The 20,884-nt window shown below is 51.6% G+C and overlaps 1 protein-coding gene across 4 annotated transcripts in view; it reads right to left on the reverse strand.

Moving 5' to 3' along the window:
• EVC (EvC ciliary complex subunit 1) overlaps nt 1-20,884 on the reverse strand; it is a 63,208-nt gene that overhangs the window by 13,310 nt on the left and 29,014 nt on the right. For all 4 annotated transcript variants that reach the window (XM_026514379.4, XM_026514378.4, XM_026514376.4 and 1 more), the window contains 5 exons: nt 16,796-17,012; nt 14,050-14,198; nt 12,367-12,465; nt 9,671-9,883; nt 2,773-2,882 (listed from right to left, as the gene is read on the reverse strand). In XM_026514379.4, the coding sequence (XP_026370164.2) occupies nt 2,773-2,882; nt 9,671-9,883; nt 12,367-12,465; nt 14,050-14,198; nt 16,796-17,012 (788 nt within the window). The remainder of the gene's footprint in view (nt 1-2,772; nt 2,883-9,670; nt 9,884-12,366; nt 12,466-14,049; nt 14,199-16,795; nt 17,013-20,884) is intronic.

Below are 20,884 nucleotides of genomic sequence, written 5' to 3' on the forward strand. Positions count from 1 at the left end.
TGGCAGTTAACCTACCAAGGAGGAGAAACCTGGAAAACACTCCAGGCTTTCAGCTGGGGGCTCTTGTCCTAAGAAGAAGGAATCATCCCTTATAGAAGCTTAATTTTGAATCAGCTACATTCACAAACGGGGTAGCAGATATGCCACTATGTGAAATTCCTGCTAGAAGTAAGATAATTCCTCTCTGGGGGAAGATCCCATTACTCAAAATCTTAAATTATCTCTGCAATGTTCAGCTATGGTGTCCAGCATTAAATAAAAATATCCAGACTTGCAAACAGATAAGAACTAGTTAAAAAATAAAGAGAAAAAACAGAAAATAGAAACATACCCCCAAAATATTGGATATTGAGATAATCAGACAAAACGTTTACAATAGTTATGATGAAAATGTTTAATAAATTAAATGATAAGATGAAGAATTGCAGGAGACAACTGAAAATTATGAAAAGAATCAAATGGAAATTCTAGAACTGAAAATTCAGTACCATCTTTAAGAACAGTAGATGGATTTAACAGCAGATGAGACATTGCTTAAGAGAGCGTGAACTGGAAGATAGCTCAAAATAAATGCCTAGTCTGAACCACAGAGAACAAAAGAAAGAAAAATACAGGATAGCATATAAGATGTATGTGGGATATGGTGAAAAATTCTAATAAAATGTATAATTGGAGCTCCAGAAAAGTAGGGAAAGAATGGGCAAAAGGAATATTAAGGAGATAATGGCTGAGAATTTTCAAAAACTGATGAAAGCAAACCATAGCATATTCAAGAAGCACTGCAGATTTATTACACAAACAAACAAACAAACAAACAAGAAACACCCACAGAAACCACATATCATAATAAGCTGAAGAAAATCAAAGAACAAAAGGAAATCTTAAAAGCAGCTGGAAATAACGAAATCAGAGGACAAAAGATTATCTTAAAAAGCATTTAAAAAATAACAACCAAACTAGGATTCTATACCCAATGAAAACATTCCTCAAAAATGAAGATGAGAGGGGCGCCTGGGGGGCTCAGTCGTTAAGCATCTGCCTTCGGCTCAGGGCATGATCCCACCATTCTGGGATTGAGCCCCACATCAGGCTCCTCTGCTGGGAGCCTGCTTCTTCCTCTCCCATTCCCCCTGCTTGTCTCTCTCTCACTGGCTGTCTCTCTCACTGTCTCTGTGTCAAATAAATAAATAAAATCTTTAAAAAAATGAAGGTGAGATGGACCTTTTCAGACAAACAAAACCTAAAAGAATTTGTCATTAGCAGATCTGAAGTAAAGAGAACCTTTGTGCAAAGGAAAATACTCTCAGATGGAACCTTTAAAGATACAGGAAAGAATCAAGAGCAACAAAAAGGATAAATATGTGAGCAAATCTAAGTAAATATTGACTGCATAAAATAATAATGATAATATCTCATGGGGTTGAAAATAGAGAAGTGAAATGCCCACTAAAAAGTGTACTCTATGAGAGAGGAATGAATGGAATTAAGGTGTTCTAAGGTGTCCATATTGCCTGGAAGAAGGAATATATTAGTGTATATCAGATATGACACATCAAGGATGCAATCTAAAATCTTTGGACCACTAAAAGCAAAGTAAAAGAATATATAACCAACATGCCAAAATAGAGATAAATTAAAATAATAAAAAAACCCCACCTAATCCAAAAGAAGATGAGAAAGGAGAACTCAGAGCAGCAGAAAACAAACATAAAAAAAACAGTAAGATGATAGATTAAAAATCCAAATATATTAGCATTAAGATTTACATTAAATATAAATGGACCAAATATTAGTACAATTAAAAGACAGAGGTTTTCAGGCTGGACAAATCTTCCAATTGCTTCCTATTGTCTTAGCATGGCTCACAAGGCTTTTCTGCTTATTGTCATCTCCTTTCCATATATTAGCCAATACAATAGCTATCCACCTACTTCTTGATATATACACACACTAGTGTCCTGGAAAAGGCTGGCAACTAGAAATCGGTTCTATCAAAATAATTTTTCTCATATAAAACAAGGAAAAACAAATATTTTCGAGTAAGTTGGAAATATGGTACTACACTAATAGCTACAGAAAAAGTAGAAAAGAGGGGTGCCTTGGTGACTCAGTGGGTTAAGCATCTGCCTTTGGCTCAGGTCATGATCTCGGAGAGCCCGGATCGAGCCCCCATTGGGCTCCCTGCTCAGTGGGTAGTCTGCTTCTCCCTCTCCCTCTCCCCCTCCCCCTGGCTTGTTCTCTCTCTCTGTCTCTCTCTCAAATAAATAAATAAAATCTTAAAAAAAAGAAAAAATAGAGAAGAATACAGATCTATTAATAAATTGGGAGTGACTGAGAATGAGGACAAGGGGGCTTTTTAAATGATGGAAATATTCTAAATTTGGATCATGGTCATAGCTAAGAACTCTGTAAATTTACCAAAAATCGTTGCATTGTACATTTAAAATAATACACATAAATTATACTTCCAAAAAAGTGTTTAAAATGTTCCTATGAAAGACAGCTCTATGAAGTAGGTATTATTAGCCCATTTTATAGGTGAGAAAATTGAGGGCAAGATTTGCCTAGAACAATTCTAACTGCAAGCCTTTATCAGTGGCACTCTGCTATCACTCTTCTCCACATTTACACTTAGAGATTGGTTAGTCTCAAAATCACACTGTAAGAACAGCAGGGGGCTGTTAATGTGTCCACCTAACAGATGAGAACACTGAGGGTAGCATGGAGATCACACAAGACACAGGCCCCCACCCTTGAGAAAGCCGTACTCACTCTTCACTGAGGCCACCAAGTCGGCCCAAGACCTGGTGGATGATGCTTTCGTGGTCATCTTGCAGGTGTGTCTGCAGCACGGAGGACAGGGCATGTTCCTCCATCCACACCTAGACCCAGCACAGAGCAACAGGGGTCAGCTCAAGTTCACTTCACCCATCATCACTTTGTTGGAACATGCCTTTTGTTTCTTGTTTAAAAGATCCTTTTCTCCCCCATTTCATTAAAATTTTCTCTTACAGTTCCTTCTAATGATTTTCTAAATTTCTAATTTGCATTTAAATCTTTAAACGTTGAACATTCATTTCTGTGGCATGAGAAAGGCATCTAATTTTTTTCTGCATAAATGGATACTAATTGTCCCAGCACTGTTTATTAGATAATTTATCTTTTTATGACTGGCCTGTCATGCCACCTTATCTTACACAGCTTCCATATATACACAGTGTCATTTCAGGCTCTCTGTTTGAGTCCTTGGGGCTGTCTTTTTATTTCTGCATCAACGCCATTCTGCTTTAATTGCTGTTGCTTATAGCAAGACTGCATAGCCATTAGGGCAAATTCTCCCAGATTCTCTTATACCAAACTGTCTTAGCTATTCTTGGTTGCTTTTCCTTTCATATGATTTGTGCATCAGTTTAGCAAGTTTGGGAAAACAGCTTTTTGGATTTTCTTGTAAATGGACTGAACACACAGATTAATTTGGAGAGGATCACCATCTTTCCAAGATCAAATTTTCCCATTCAAGAACATGGCGTTTCTCTTCAGTCTTACTTTATGCCTTCAACAACAGCTTATACACCTCTCCACTAAGCTCTTACACACATCGGTCAGGTTTATTTTTAGGCACCCTACATCTTTTATTCCGAAGAGGATCCTTATTGATGTTATCACTGCATGCTGCTGGTGTGTAGGAAACCTATGGTTTGGGATGCTGATTTTGTATCTCGGAAACTTACTGGGCAATCTGAGTAGTTGTAATAGTTTGTAGCTTCTTTGGGCTTCTCAATGGAGACCTTCATATCATCTACAAACACCCTACATAGGAGCCTCAGATCATCGACTGTGCTGTTTAGATCTTATCTTTATGGCCTGACTTATGAACTTTTTTTTTTTTTGAGATGCAAGGGGGAGGGGCAGAGGGGGAGAGAGAGAGAATCTCAAGCAGACTCCATGCTCAGTGCAGAGGCCAACGCAGGGCTCGATCCCAGGACTTTGGGATCATGACCTGAGTTGAAGGCAGATGCTCAACCAACTTAGCCACCCAGGTGCCCTTGGAATGTCTCATTAAAGTCAGTCTCTGACTTCTCTTGTAAGGAGTCTACAAAAGCCTGTCAGAGTGCTGAGGGGACTAGAATTTCGTAGAAAATTCTATACAGCCAGGGCACCTGGGTGGCTCAGTTGGTTAAGCCTCTGACTCTTGATTTCAGTTCAGGTCATGATCTCAGGGCTGGAAGACTGAGCCCTGTGTCAGGCTCTGCACTCAACGGGAAGTCTGCTTGAGATTCTCTCCCTCTCCCTCTGCCCCATCCCCCTGCTCACTCTCTCTCTCTCAAAAGAAAAAAAAAAAAAGAAAATTCTGTACAGCCTTGCTTCTCCAAATGGTAAATGAACTCAAGTATATGGGGGGTCTTAGCGGGCACTTCAGAATACAGGTAAAAACAGCATCAGGACTCAAACACAGTCGAGGGGACCAAGACCATCAGACTTCATGATGCCTGCAGTCGTCACACCAACCTCTCCAAAGCTATCAAATGCTGGCTCGTGAATGTTTAAATTCAGAAGCAACAAGCTGCTTCCATGGGTTAGAGTGCTGACCTGGTTATTGCGACCTGGTAATTTTGTGGCTTTGGGCAAATTTACTCGTTGTTTCAAGTGTATAGTTACCAAGGAGAGAAAGGGAGAAGGAACTAGCAGTCAGAGCATGCCTGGTACACATGGAGGATTTTGCAGTGTTCTCCCATAAATGGGGCGGGCTTACAGGTGGCTGGGTTCTAAAGCCAGCGCCTCTGGCAAACATTGTCATGCTGAGGGAGGGAGGCATTGCTGTTTTAAAAAGCACAGTCAGGGTAGGGCTCATGGTGAGGGTGGCCTCGTGTGAGGGTGACATGGGAGCAAAGACTTCAGCAGGTGGAACAAGGCAGGAGCACACCCAGTGAACGGGAGGAACGCAAGGAGGCCAGTGTGGCTGGAGCCGAAGGAGGAGGTTAGAGGGAAGCCAGGCCCCAGCATGGAGGGCCTCATAAGGCATGGTGAGGATGCTCACTTTACCCGCATGAAAAGAGAAGCCACTGGGGGTCTGGAGCAAAGAAGTGACACAACGTGACTATGTCTTTTAGCAAACCGGATAGGCTGGCAATTATAAAATGTACAATTATTTTAAGTATCACTAAGGGAGATGAATCACTGCCAATTAAATTATGATGCATCTCAACATCCAGGTTGTTAAAATGTTTTTAAAATGTGCAACTTTAAAAATTAGTGTCATGTGGTATGTTTTTAAAGGATCGCTCTGGCTGGGGGTTGAAAGTAGACCACAGTGGGGGGAGGTGGATTCAGGGAGACCAGGGGGGCTGGCCGTCACTGTGATCGGATGAGAGGTGTGGCACAGACGTGAGGAAAGTGTCTCCATTCTGGACTAGACAGAAAGCTGAGCCTGTGCGACTTCCTGTCAGTTGCATGTTGGGGGTGAAAGAAGGGTGAGTTGAGACAACCCCAAAGGTTTTGGCCTGGTCGACGGGAAGACAGAGGAAGAGTGTGGATGGACCGGGCTGGGTGGGATGACAAACAGTTCTGTTTGGGGCATGTGACAGGGCCATGCCTATTCATCACATACAGGAAGATCTCAGGCAGGGAGCAGAGTCTGGAATGCATTCTGAGCTGGAGACATAAACAAGGGAGTGCCAGCCTCAGTCCAAAAACCAAGGGATGGAGTCCTGCCGAGAACCATGTAAGTGAGCTTGGAAGTGATTCTCTTCCGGCTGAGCCTCCGGATGAGACCCCAGCCACAGGCTGGACTGCAGGAGTGAGACCCCAAGCAGAGGACCCTGTGAAGCTGTGTGTGGACTCCTGACCCGCAGAAACTGTGGGATAATAACTGTGTGTTGTCTTAAGGTGCTGGCTTGGTGGTTATTTGTCATGCAACATTAGGAACCAGGACAGATGGTGTGTGACTGGATGGGTTACCAAGAGAGTGCATGCGGACTGAGAGCAGGTCCCAGGCTGTGTCCCAGGCCACTCCAGGGGGCAGACACGGCGAAGGTGAGAAGGTACCAGCAAAGGACACTGAGGCAGAGCAACACTGAGATGGCAGGAGAAGCGAGAAAGTCAAGCAGCTGTTTCAAGGAGGAGGGGAGAGCCCAGCTTTGGAGGACAGGGATCTCACAATATGGAGAGCAGGAGAGAACAGGATCCAGTCCAAGCGCTGTGGCTGAGTGTGGCAGGCAAGGCCTGATAGCTCAGCACAGGTGGAAGCAGGTGCGGTGGCCAGGTGATGGAAACCCACCTGCTGTGGGGCTGAAAGAGTGGGGAGAGTGGGAGATGGTGCCAGGATTTAACACCTGATGGACTGACAGCCGCACGGGTGTTCCTGACGATGGGAAGTGCTATGAACCACACCCACCGCCACATCCCTTGTGAGAAGTGCAGAGTCCCATGTGGTGGTCTGTTACTCTCCCATTGCGGCTGTTTCTACCACAAACTCAGTAGCTTAAAACAACACAAACTCATTATCTTATAGTTCTGCAGGTCAGAAGTCCAAAATGGGGCTCAAGGGGCTAGACTGGAGGTGTCAGCAGGCTTACATGCCTTCTGGAAGCTCTGGGGCAAACTCCACCTCCCTGCCCTTTTCAGCTGCTGGACACCACCTGCATTCCTCAGCAAGTAGCCCCTTCCACCATCTTCAATCCACCGATGGCTGGCTGAGACTTTCTTGCTCCAACCACATCACTCTGACTCTCCTGCATCCCCCTTTCACTTATAAGGACCCTGGTAATTCTACTGGGTCCACCTGGATAGTCCAGGAGAATCTCCCCGTCTCAAGATCCTGAACTTAATCACATCTGCAAAGTCCCTTGTGCCCTGTGAGGTCCCATGTTCACAGCCAATAGGAATTAGGACGGGGACATCTTTGGGGGAACCTGGCACAGTGGACTGGCGAAAAGCCCAGAGAGCAACATTAGGACAGGTTTACGTTTTGAGAACCACCATTCTACAATCTGTTCCAATCGGGTAATCGGCAGATTCCATAATACTTAACAACTTCCCTGAGTAACAGGACATGAAGAAAACAATGTGGGAAGTGCATTGCACAGTCTGAGTGTGTGTTTCATTTTTCATGAAGTTTTTTTGGTGCTTTTCTTCTTAGACTAAATACTCATCTGAATCATAGAAAGCTCATCGCTCATTTTTATCATCACGGAGGAAATATGGTAAGTGAGATTGCACAGAGACCTCTAAACATCTTGTGGCAATTTAAGGCAATTAAACAACCAATCAGTAAATTAATTATGACATATACGCATTGAGAAAACAGTCTTGGGTCATACTTATTTAATTAGTTGATGAGGTCATTAACCATCCTGCTTGCTTCTTGCATGCAGAACTCCTCCTGAAACCCTTCCGCACAAGCCACTGAAAATTCACATGCACGTGTTTACTAAGTAAATAAATAGCAAGTAAAAATCAGAAGCTACGCATCATCTAATATTTGTTTAAAATAATTCAAGACTCATAACCAGAGGGTTGCAGATGTATTATGGTTGTTGGTCTAGTAATTTATCAGAAATGAGATTCTGGATTTTTTTCAATGTCAATATAATTAAATAATGAGAGAGACGCTATGTGAAAGGTCTTATATTGCATTACCTCAGAGCAAACCTGTTGGGTATTCTGACCCCTACTTTTCACTCAGAAGCAGAGATTCTGAGAGATTAGCAAGTTTTGCAAAACCTCAGAGCTGTGGGGGGAGGGGTGTCAGTTAAGCGGCCGAGACCAACCAGCCTTTGGACAGGGCTGCACTGGCTCAAACCCACACATCCAGCTTCCAAGGTTAGGGGCCCGTCTGCAAACTACAGCTGCCTCTCAAAGGCTCTCCCTCATATTTGGGAAGCCTTCATCAGAGGCATATTTGGCTCAAAGGGTCAACCTGTCCTCCCCTCCTCCCCAGAGACCATAAATTAAGGGGTCTGGGCATGAATCCAATAGAGTCAGCTTCAACTACATCCCTTGGAAGAATAATAAGGTGACCCTGTGATAATGTCCAAAGCTGCATTACTGTTGGTAATCCAGCCAAGTTTTACTGAGCGTGTGCTGTGTCTCAGCCCCCGGACTTTGAATAAGAGAATGAAGACATGAAAAGCAGAGTTGCTGTCCTCTAGGAACTTAGAGTCAAGGGCAGGAGACAGACAGCAATGAGAGGAAGACATGTTCCAACTGATAGAGGACTGAACTAAAATTAGAAGGAGGTCTAACAGGAAGCGAGGCCCTCTGCTGCCCCATGGCTGAGAGTAGCCCCGTGCTGGCACGACGACCCCCTTTCCTCACTTGGTACCTTGGACAGCTCTGGTTTGTTGCTTTGGAAAGCCTCTCTTCCATCAGGAGGCAGTGCTCTTCTGTAACTAATTGGACCCCATGATAAAGAGACAGGGGTTGTTTCTTATAACGGCTCCCAAGGGGTCGGCAGTTCAGGGCTGGGACAGTGGCGCCCACTGTCTGCTCTACCATCCTGAGCCCGTCTGCCTCTGTTCTCCTGCATCCTGCCTCTAAGTCAAAGGAAGGCTGGCATGCCCCAGGCCTTCTTCACACGCTCTGGACAGGAAGAACAGGGAATGCCGAAGAAGGGGATTTCTCCTATCAACAGTTGGCTTTCGTATTAGAAGGGAAGCTCTTTGCAGGGACCACACTCTGTCTCATAGGCCAGGACTACGTCACCTGCTAGATACTGGGCTAGTGAACATGTTCGTGTTACAGCCTGTGGTGTGCAGGAAGGCAGGAGAGAAAGGAAATGCAGGTGTTTTAGTGTCTGTCACATTTGGAAATTCCTCCTTATTTGATACATTTTAGGTTTTTTAAAACTAAAATTAATGTATATTAGTTTCCTATTGCTGCCTTAACACATGACTACAAATTCTGTGACTTAAAATAACACAAACTCATTATCTTACATTTCTGGAAGTCAGAAGTCTGAAATGGGTCTTACTGGGCTAAAATCAGTGCGGACAGAGCTGTGATCCTTCTCGATCCCTGGGATTGGGGGGAGTCTGCACCGGCCTTTTCCTGCTTCAAGAGGTGCTGTGTGCCTTGCCTCATGGCCACATCACACCGCCCTCTGCTCAGGTCCTCCCTTCTTCTATCTGACCCTCCTCCTTCCCTTTCAGGAGGACCCTGTGATGACAGTGGGGCCCCCTGGATACTCCAGGACAATCTCTCCATTTCAACATCCTTAATACACTCACATGGCCAAGGTCCCTTCTGCCTTTAGGTGACTATTCAGAGGTTCTGGGGATTAGGATGTGGGCATCTCTGGGGGCCATTATTCTATCTACCACGTGGGTACCTGGTTTTAATAAGGAAACAGGCTTTCACTGAAAAGCAAGAGTTCCATGTGAACACCCCCCCAAGTCCACTCCCCTACGAGCTGCCTTCCATCGTTGACTTCTGCTGTTCTTGAGCACAGGCATTGCTGCCCTTTCCTGATGGGCCGGCTGGAGGCCTCATCTACTGCCTTCCCATCCTCCGCTCTCTTCTCCGCCCACCTTGTTGTGAAGGGCCGGGCAGGGCGCAGTGTCGGGAAAGTGCCCAGCACAGGCATTAGGGATGCTCCGTGAACGAACTCGCTCCTTATTCTTCCTAAGTGTAAAAACTGTAGAGCCCAGCCCCAGTTGTACAAAATGCGCACCTGCTTGTCCTGCTCCAGGAGGTCTTGGAAGAGTTCCCACTGTTGCTTCCGGAAGCGATCTGACTGCTCCAGCTGCCGGGCTGCGTTCTCCTGGACCTCCTGCCTCAAGTACTCACACTCTGCCCGGGAGAGGCCGGTCATGCCCGGGAGTGTCTGAAGGAACAGGACATCCACAAACTTCTCGAACGTTTCCATGGTGCCGCGGTAGAGCTCCTGAAGCCGAGAGCATGTGATGGGGTTACAAGTCATGGTCTCACCCTGGGTGGGGCCGTGGGCTTTCCACAAAGCACAGAGGAAACCCATCGAAGGGAGCTTTCAAATACATGCACGCGTGCACGCGCACACACGTGCACACACACACAAGGGGGGGCAGAAGGAGAGGGAGAAGCAGACTTCCCACTGAGCATGAAGGCCTATGCAGGGCTCGATCCCGGGACTTCACACCTGACCGCCTCTCCTGATGTTAGAAGAAAGGGAGTCTTTACCTTCATGGCCCACACTCTACAGGCCTGGCAACTAGACCCAGGCACAGGAAAACCAAATACATAACATCCTAAGGACATCACTGGCGGGACAAGGCTGTGGACACTTCAGGGTCAGCACAAACCTTTATCGAAACTGATATATTTGCCGCCATCCACTGAGACTGGCCCGGTGCTTCTCTACGCACTACTCATTCCTCCAGCAGCAACACCCGATGGGCATTTTGGCCTTGCTTTATGGAGCAGGAAAGTGGCATTAGTTGGCCAAGATCTTAGACTCCAATCCCAGCTCAAGAGAAGGAGTGTCAGCCTGCTGGAAATTGTCCCCTGCTGGAGGTGGGCTCAGGTAGGCTTGGGGGCCACAGGGCAGGGCATCGAGAACATCGGCCCCATGAGTATGAGCTCACTGGACCTACCCCATTCCCTCCATGACACTGGTTCTCAAACTCTGCTGTGCATCAGAATGCTGTTAAGATGGAGAAACTGAGGCACAAGTTAGATAAGCTGCTCCTGCGCCCATAACTGGCCAATGGCCTGGCTGGGATTGGAACCCAGGCATCTGTCTCCAGAGCCTGGATGTCACTGCTCTACCACACAGCATACACGGAGCAGCAAGTGGTCTTCTTGTGGGGACATCAGTCATTCCCCCTAATTCAGTATGGCCTCATCTTAGCTAATTACATCTTCCAAGACCCTACTTCCAAGTAAGGCTACATTCTGAGATTCCAGGGGGATAAGACATTTTGGGGGCTACTGTTACGAATGGAATTGTGTCCCCCAAATTCAAATACTGAAGCCCTAAGCTCCAATGTGACAGTGTTTGGAGATGGAGCCTTCAAGGAGGTGGCTGAGGGTAAGTGAGGTCATAGGGTGGGGCCTTAAGCTGATAGGGCTGGTATCCTAATAAGAGGAAGACCCCAGAGCTCTTTCTCTCCATGAGCACATGGGAAAGGCCAGGGAAGGACACAGCATGGGGGTGGCCATCTGCTAGCCGGGAAGAGAGTCCTCACCAGAACCCAACCTTGCCCACACCTTGACCTTGGACTTCTGGTCTCCAGAACAGCGAGACAATGAATGTCTGGTGTTTAAGGCCCCTGTCTAGGTGCTCTGTTACAGCAGCTGAGCTGACCGATACAGACACTCTTCACCCGGTACAGATGCCACGATCCTGAGGGTTTGCACGTCCCACCTTCACACGTTTGTCTGGCCCTGGGACGCCCCTGACTCCTTGTCCACAGGGCCTGTCTCCCCTTCAAAGCTTGGCTCAGGCATCACTTCCTGCAGACAGCTGCCTTTGACCTGGCCTTAACCCCAGGCATCCCTCATGCCTCTCCTCTGTACCTGTAAGCAGGGATGTTGTAACGGGAGCCAACTGGGATCAGGCGTGTCCCGGATGCCAGCTGCTGCCTAAGGGTCTCACACGCATTCCGTTCTCATACCACCTCCATGAAGAAGGCCTATCATTATCCCCATTTTGCAGACGGGGAAACTGGAAACTGGAGGGGCCCAGTAAAATCTGAAGGCCACACAGTGAGGACGGGGAAGAGCCTGGACGCAGACCTGCGCTGAGCCTGGAGTGGAGCCCGTATGTGCTTCCCATCACTATGGCACTTGTCAATTTCCTTTGCACTGAGATGTCTGCATTTCTGCCTTGCAGCAGCTCTGAGTGATGCCCGAGGCAGGGGCTCTGTGTCTCAGTCATCATCGCCTCCCTGGAGGCCCCTGTCACTCTGGAGGGCACGGGTGGTCTCCCCTGTTCTCTCAAAGTCAGTCCTCTGGCCAGCATGCAATCGCCCTCCCCATTCTGGAGTTGCACGAGGTTACCCGGGGAGAAAGAGGTGGTGTCGGCCCTCAAACCCAGGCCTTCCTGTTCCAGGGCCAGTCCTCCGTCCTCCCCACTGCCCTACCCACTGACTCCCACAAAAGCCCACCTCCTTTCCATCCTGGGTGAACTTCCAAAGGCCTTTGCTTCTAGGGACATTTGGAGGTCAGAGTCCTGAGCAGCCTGGAAATGGAAGATGCCTTAGGTAGGACCCTGGTGGGTGATGTGGGGAGGGACCCATGGAGAGCGTGTGGCTTTCCTGCTGCCCAGCCAGAGGGCCAGGGTGGGACCTGCGCCTGCATCTTTGGGGTCCTGGCCTAGGAGGAGGTGGGATTCCCATGCACACGCAGATCCTGAGGGTTCTCTGCGGGTCCCACCATGAGGCCACGTACCTGGCAGAGCCCAGCCACGGCCTCGGTGTTTCTGAGGTTCTCCTCCTCCTCCAGGTAACTCCGGGTCAGCCTCTGCCTCTCCAGGACTGCATGAAAACTCTGCGAGTAAAACGGGAGCTGAATCACGTGAGAAAATGCCAATTTTCCTAGAAAAATTCCCCCAGAGGGCCACTCTCAGATCTGAAGGATGTCTGTCCCTGATTTATATACGAGGAAACTGAGGCACAGGGATATCATGTGGCTGAAAATTGCAAACCTGATCTCCTGGCCACAAGCCACCCAGACATCATTCTGTGAATGAGTTGCTGGGGACCACTGCCCAGGCCCTGGGGACCACCCAGTGGAGCCCACCACCTAGCTGACCACGTGGCTGAGCCCTGAGGAGCCCAGAGAATGTGGAGGAGATGGGGCAGGCACAGGGGTGCAGTGGGCACCCCAGACACTATCAGAGGGCAGGTCACAATGACAGGACAGATTCATCTCCCGGAGGTCCACAGGGGAAAACGCCCCTTGTTCGTTTATTTATTTGTTCACTCATTCATCCATTCTTACATGCATCTGTTCCCCCTTTCCTTCCTTCCTCCAAGTCTCCTGAGCACCAGCATGTGCCTGCCTGGCCTGTGCCGAGGTGCTGCGCAGAGCCGACCCGGCCACCTTTCCTGCGCTCAGGATTGTGCAACGCGATGCCGGGGGAAGGGCCGGAAATCTCCGAGCAGCAGAGAGCAGTTCTCATCAGCCTTATTTCAGATGCATCTTCTCCAGGACAGAAACAGCAGCCCCCACCTTGTGACCCGGAAGGCCCTTGGGAGGAGGCTCCGTGAGGGGGTGGGGTGGCTGGACCTTAAAAGGACCTAAATGCCTCTCCTCTGTCGTGGGGGGGGTGGTGTCTTCTCCTGGCTTCTCACTGGGGAGCTGCTGCTGCCACCACGCTGGCCCCAGGGAGGTCCCGTGCCCGTGCTCTGGGTGGGGCCTGGACCCGGTCACTGTCCCTCGCTCTCGCTGGCAGAGCCGAGACGAGGTGCAGCTCATGTCAGCGCAGAGCCGAAGAGCCCAGACCAACAGTCCAGCGGTGGCTGCCCCTTGCTTGGTCTCCCTGCACCCTAACCACCCAGGATGTGGACACTATGGCTCCCACCGTGCAGATGCGGAAGCTGAGGGCCAGCGGGGAGCAAAGCAGCCTTCCAACCCATTTCCAGGCGCCCCAGTGCCCAAATGCTTGACCACGTGCAGGATGGACAAGCAGGCACCCAGGCCCAGCCATTAGCAGGGGAATACAGGGGCCAAGGCGGGGCTTTCCTCTCTCTCTGAGAACCGCAAGCCCCAGGCATCCCAGTTTGTGTCGGCGTCAGCTCATTTCTTTGCCCTCAAGGGGGGTAGCCTCTTGTTTCTTGTCCAGTGAGTCTTCTTGTCCCCTTCCTCGTCAAGACAAGGGCCTTTTCTAACCTGGCCACCTCCCTGGTCCTGCAACAGAGCCTCCCGTGCACGGTCCTCCCTTCCCCCGGACTGCCTAAGGTCACTGGGCTGACACGTGGAAGTGAGTAGTTGACTTCATGTCTGGCTGATGCCAAAGTCTCTGGCTGTCCCTGCACAGTAACGAGGACGAAGCCACAGCACTCAGCCTGTGCGGCCGCTCCCGGGCTAGCTGTGCCCATGCACGCGGGGCTGAGTCGGGAGCAGGGTCACCTGGAGGAACTCGCCCGGGGCGGTGGTCAGCTGCGCCTCAGCCAGGAAGCTGCTCTGCTCCTCTTCTTGGGCCAGCGCGAGCTTTGCCATCTCCTCTGCCTGGTGAACCAGTGATGCCTTAACCAGGTCTTTGCCTCGCTGGACAAACTCTGAAATCAAAGTAAGCCACAGCACATCGCAGGTTATGCCCCGGGCAAGACCATCGCAGTCTCCTGCCCGCACTCAGGATGAGAAACATAGGTTCAGCTTCCAGGTACAAGTGCTTCCAAAAGGCCAGTGTTAGGAGCCCCTGGCCCTTCAAAGCCCACAGCCCCACGTTATTTAAAGGGACCCCCACTTCCCCTTGGGCCCAGTGCTCTGGACACCACAAGAGACTGCTTTTAGTGGTGTGCAGGGCCACCGGCCAACCTGACCAGGAGATGAAGAAGAGGCATTTTTGTGGGGAAAAAACAAGGGAGGTGTAAGTGACACAGGGAGGGACAGCTGGAAGGACAGGACAGAAGAGCTTGGACCTGGAGGAAGACAGTGACATCTCAGACTGCAACTGAGATTCAAAAATCACGAGGATGAGCTATTAAATCAGCAGGACCTGCAGGAAGGAGAGGATCCCAAGGGCCAGGCTCTCTGCCTGGTGGGGAAGGTGAAGGCAAGCAGAGAGGCTGGGGTCTAAACCCACCCTTCACCCCGCCCAGGTCACTGGGCCGGCAGCGTGCCAAGAACAGCACTGGGCGCTGGGCCTGGCTGCTCCTGGTGCAGAGCAGTTGAGAGAAGGAAGGGAGGGTCAGTGTCATGCCGGATGAGGGACTGGGCGGTGGGATGAGAAGGATGAGGGGTCATGGGTAGCGTGGGACCCCAGAGAAGGCTTCTGGGAGAGGAGACAAAGAAGATGGGAGCCAGATCCTTCTCCCCTGGGTTTTGGGGGGACATGTTGAGTGTAGAAGCTAGAGAACCCAATGACGGCCAGGCTCCCAGGGGTCTGCAGTTCTGGGGCACGTTTGTTTCAGCATTTCATACACACACGCACACGCACGTGTGTGCACGCATTCCACACTTGTCAGACAAGCACACTTCCTTGGGTTTTGTCTGAGAATCTGTTTAGCCTCTGGCACCAAGAAAAGAGTGTGACCGGGTGTCCAGAGAGACCAGAGTCCTCCCTCTGCCCGGGGTCCTCCCCCCACCCCGACTGTCTCCTTGCCGCCCTGTCTTGTCCAAGTTCAACAGAGCCTGATCAGTGGGGGCTGCTTCGGCCTCCTGTCCCTGCCACTCTGTGCTGCTGGGGCCCCTTCCCCCTGGGAGAGCCCAGGTCCCTCTGTGCGATGACCCCCAAGGCGAGATGTGCTGGGTTTTACACGGTCCAGAGCTCCAGCCAACAGTGGCCTTCCACGTGGTCACAGAAGCCGTGACTCGGAGGGACACAAAGACCTCCTGGAATGGCCTGGCTGGGGTCCTGAGGTCCCAGCTCCGAGTGCCTACCCTCTGACCCCATCTCTGAAAGGCAGCGGGCAGGCGTGGCGGAGGGGGCATAAGCCACTGCAGACAGAGGACCGGGCCGCTGGCTGCGATGAAAACCTGGCACCATGGACTGAACTGCGTCCCCGCAAATTGACACACTAAGGCCCTAACCCCCTTGGGACTGCATCTGGAGGTTAGACGAGTTCGTGAAACGGGGGTCTTTATCCCGTAGGGTTGGTGCCTTATAAGAAGAGGCAGAGGTGTGAGAAAGCTCCTTCTCTGCTACGTGAGGACACAGAGAGAAGGTGGCCGGCTGCAGGCAGGACTCGGTTTCTCACCGGGAACTGACTGGGCTGGCGCTCTGCTCTTGGACCTCACTGCCTTCAGAACTGGGAGAAAAGAGAGGTCTGTTGTGTAAGCCCCCCGGTCTGTGCTATCTTGATACGGTGACCTGGGATGACCTTGACCCCTGGAGACTCCCTGGTCCTACGGCATCCACACTATGTGGGCATCAGAGCCCGCGGGGGAAACTGTAAAGCACATGGACTCCGTGCCCTGCAGACGTCCTGACGGAGACCCGGAGAGGTCCCCGCCTCTCTGTGCTTCCACTCCCAGCCCCAGGCGAACGTGCAGCCTTGGACCCGCACCAGGACCAGTGATGAGCTCTCCTCCCAAGGACCTGGGGGAAGCCGGTGCTGGAGGCAGAGGTGGGACCCACCCTGCAGCTATAAGCTTCTTCTCTCTAATGATGGGACCTGGACTAAGTCTCGGATGCCCTCAGTGTCTTGAACCCTGACCTGCCCACCTCCCAGGATCTGCCCCAGGAGCCGGGGTGGGCATGAGAAACAGCCACGCCAGTTCCCTCCCCTGCCCCACATGCTCAGCCATTGCCCGCCCTCGCCTGCACTGCTGAGCAGGGCCCTGGGACTTGTGTAGGGCCGCGGGCTGCTGCTGAGTGCGCTGCGTCATTTCTGGGCATTGCCGCCCTCCTTTGCCCTCTGCACGGTCCAGGTGCTTCTGCTGCAGGCCCCTGGGGCCTCTGTGAGCCCATCACTGATGGCTAAACGCAGCAGGCCATCCCTGACCCTAGGGGCAGCCTTATGGGGAATGCAAGCAGGGCTCAGAGCCATCAAGGGATGCGGTCCCCAAGGGCCAGAAGGGCGTCTTAGCCCGTGCTGGTCTCCCGCGTGCTGCTCCACGTCTCCTGACGCTTACCGGCTGCCCCCCAGCCCCAACCCCCTTCCCCCCACCCCGGCACAGGAGGGCACCCCAGACCCGGCCTTGGCCCACTCACCCCTGCTGAAGCGCTCTGCCTCCCCCCAGAAGGCCTTGTGCTGCTGTCTGAGCAGCTCTTCCTTCTGCCGCCCAGAGAGCTTCCCCTCGATGGTCAGCAGCTCCAGGCCGTGGGATAGCGCGGCCAGCTGGCACTTGGTCTCCTCCTGGACTTGGAGCTTCAGGCACTCGATCATCTTCGCCATGTGCGCGCGGCCCATGGTTCTCTCCAGGGTGTCCTGAGAAGAGAAATACCTGGCTCAGTGCCCAGCGGCGAGGGTCTGCCAAGGGCCATGGGCCCCCTCCTGGCGCCCCCACGCCCTGTGAGCAGAGTGCAGACCGACCGGCTCTGCCCCCGAGTCCCCGTGTCTGCTCCTCGGCTGCGGACAGAATCGCCCCTCACGGGGCTGGGGTAAAACACTGGCTACAGAGAGAGCGCTCCTCAGGGGGCTGCTCTTCTGGGAGGGGGTTCAGTGCGTGCATGTGGCCAGAGAGGGCCCTTGCTTACGACCAACCCTCCCTGTCGCTGGGGCCTTTGGCCCCGGAAGAGAAGAGCAAAGGCACAACAAAGGTCACAGGCGTCCTTGGCTTGGGAGTCTCAGAGAGCCTGGGACACGGGGATTGAGATTTTCGAAGGTGAGACTGACTTCAGGAGTGGATCCGTCGAGGTCAGACTTGAGAACAGCAGCCCCGCCGCCTGCCCCATCACGGCATCACGACTCAGGACAAGACTCTCAGAAAAGATACCTCCCTCGGGCGGGAAAGGCTGACCAGAGGCCAACGGGACCCTGTGGGTCCGGAAGTCTCGGAGGGCAGCTGCTCCCCCTGCAGAATGGGGTCCGTGGAACCAGGGGGGCACTGCTGTGTGCAGGAAGCCCTAGTCCCAGAGGGAGGACGCCTCTCCCAGCTGGGCACGGCCACAGCCTGAGTCTCTCTCAGCCCCCACCTCATCTTCCACGTCTGCAATTCTGCCTCTTCAGACCCCCCTCTCTTTCCTTCTTGCCACACCCATCACAGCCGGCTCAGGCCCTGCTCACGTCTGTCCTGCTGTCCCAGCCTCCCACCTGCCCCCTGTGCTCTGCCCCCACATGGAAGACAGGGGCCTTTCTGAGAGGCAGGCCTGGTGCTGTCCCATGGCCCAAACCCTCCAGGCACTGCCTTCAAGCCAAGTCTGAACTCCAGGGCATGGTGCACAAGGCCCCAAGGGCCAGGCCTGGCTTCATCTCCAGCCCTGTCCACACACCTTCTTGCTCAGGTCGCCCAGCACACCTGGCTCTCAGCCCTGCCGGGCCTCTGCACACTCGAGGCCCTCCACCTGGAGCACCGTCTCTGTTCCTGTCACTCCTCTGCCTGCTGATCCCACTCACCCTTGCCGGGCTGGGCTGTGGGGTGCCTTTCCGAATCTTCCCCCCACTCGCCCCAGTGGGCCGCTCCTCCATGCTCCACTGCCCCATGTGCTTCTGTCTTTTAGGAGCTGATCACGAGGTGCAGTCCCAGGCAGGACTGGGAGCCCTTGAAGACAGGGGCGGGGTTTGAGCCTCCCACTGCCCAGCCTGGGCCTCACGGTTTGCTGAGCTGCACTGGTCTGGGTTCTCACACATGTGATCAGGGCAAGCATAAGGATCCCTAATTACAGACAAGAATGCTGAGGCTTATTCTGGAAGGCCACATAGCTAGTCCAAGGATAGTGGCTTTGAACCTTTTCCTCCGATCAGACACACTGGACAATGGTCAGCAGGCCCGTGACCACTAGGGGGCGCAAGAGGATAAGCGCTGGGTGGCTGCGCGCTGGGTGGCTGCGCGCTGGGTGGCTGCGCGCTGGGTGGGAAGGCTCTGCTGGGCGAGGGAGACAGACACAGACGGGCCACACTGGGGAGAAGGGCTCCCACACCACCCACGGCAGTCACCTCCGAGGTAGCGCGATGAGACCTCCCTGGCCCAGTAGTGACAGCACAACCTGCGGATTTATATTCAAAGAAAGAGAGGAGTGGAGAGAGGTGAGCATGGGCAGAGGGACATTGGATGGGAGGCGAGGGGCCCTGCCTTGCTCTGAGATCATGCAAGGTGCTCAGTGCCTGGGCTAGAACTCGGCTCCACCCGTCAGAGCTGCAGACCTTGGGTACAGCGTCCCCCTCGGACACCGAACTTACAGAGCTGTGAAGATGACGTTAAAATAGGTAAAGCGTTCAAAATAGCAGCTGGAACGTAGTAAGCCCTCGGGAACGCGAACTGCTGTCATAATTATCTACAAGCCCCTGGCACTGCTCTTGACACAGTTTTTTGTCAGACATCCCAGGAGAATGATTCTCACCACCGCTGGGGCCCTTTCCAGAACCCTACCAGTTTGATATTCTGTGATGCCACGTGAACACTGTCGGTCCAGCTGCCCGGGCCAGAATGATCAGACACCGACCCAAGAACTTACAGCCTTCTGGAGTTGATCAGCAACATAACATGAGATACAGAAGCTAAATTTGGGGGGGGGGTACACAGGATGCAGGCAGAGCATCCTTCTTCTGTACAAATACAGATTATAGCCCTTTGCATGCAGCACCGTGAGGATTTGTTGATGTCTGTTTGCCTGCAGACCTGTGGCCCGCAGAGTCTAAGCACTAACACACCGAGCACTTCCCATGGGCCGGGATCTGTTCCAAAGGCCTTACATATCGTCCGCTCTCTAATATTCTCAGAGCAGGCTCTTCTGATCCCTACTTACAGATGATGAAATGGAGTCCCAGAGAGGTTAAGTAACCCGCCCAAGGTCATCCAGCTAACAAGCCGGAAGACTGTGGTATGAACTCAGGTTTCCGGCTCGAGTCTGTAATACTGTTTCTGTAACAGAACGTGGCCCACAAGTGGTACTCATCAAATGTTGGCTAAGAGAAGGGCGTACTGATAACCTCCATAATTCTTTCCCTTCTTTCTGTTTGGAAGTTACTGGTTAACACTTGGGCCGAGGTCAGCTAAGGATACAGTTTTTTTTCCTGCATCAATATCCTGCTGACAGAACAATAATTAAATAAAAAGGAAAAAAAAACAGGGAAACAAGAGTCTTTCTCTTTTGATAAGCATTAATATCAGTTGCCTTATCGAATTAAAATCCAATTCACAGGGATTTGGATGGTAAATGCGGAAGCTGGTTGCCTGGGCTCAGCGATGTCATTAGACAGCATGGGAATCCTAGGTGAGTCACTGAGCCGGCTCCCTGCTCATCGGGAATAACATATCTGCCTTGCCCACCTTCCAGCAGTGCCGGGGAGGAAAGGGAGATCGTATGTGTACACGGTGAGCAAAAGCATCAAGTTCTCAAACAGCTGTTGTACCCGGGGAGTTTGTTAAAATGCATACCCTGAGACTGGTGGGGAGGGCCTGCATTTCTAACAAGCTTTCGGGGGCTGCTGAGGCTGCTGGTCTGTGGACCACACTCTGGCCATTGTGGAGAAATGGGAAGGCCTGCTCTGTGGGTCTAAGCTGCTGAGTTTCTGAGCCAAGGGCAGGGCGGCTGTTGCAGGTTCCTGAGCTGGGTATAACCTGGGTGAGTGCACAGGTCTGAAATGGAACTCATGAGTTTGCAAGGAGAAACGGGTGCATGGTGTGCCCTGGGCCTTGCACACAGCAGGGCAAGGTCAAAATCACTGCTGAGAAACCCCACGGTGACTAGGGCGTTAGGGTCATTGAACACTTCCCTGGGCCCTGTCTGCAGAAACTCCTAGGACCACTCTTTTATAAACAGAGTAATTGAAGCTCAGGGGGTTTAAGTAACTGGTTCAAGATCACACAGCCTCAAGTGGCTGAGGCAGGTTCAAAGTCAGATTTGTGGGTTCCTCTATTCCAGTGGGTTGTATCTCCAACTACATATCAGAACAGTTTGGGGAGCTTTAAAACCAGCAATACCAAGGACTTCACTGTAGACCAATCAGATTGGATCTCTGGGCGTTAGCTCTGGGCATAGGCATTTCTTGAAAGCTCCTCAGGTGATTCATGGAGCTGTCAGGAGAGAAAAGGAAGCTCCATGCACCCAAGTGGGCGTCAACATGGCTCCTCACTGTGGTCACCCAGAGCTCTAAAACCCCAGACTCATTTTGTCAGAGTCTTTGGGGTGGGGCCCCAT

The sequence above is a fragment of the Ursus arctos genome, unplaced genomic scaffold, assembly GCF_023065955.2.
Source record: "Ursus arctos isolate Adak ecotype North America unplaced genomic scaffold, UrsArc2.0 scaffold_9, whole genome shotgun sequence".
NCBI lineage: Eukaryota > Metazoa > Chordata > Mammalia > Carnivora > Ursidae > Ursus > Ursus arctos.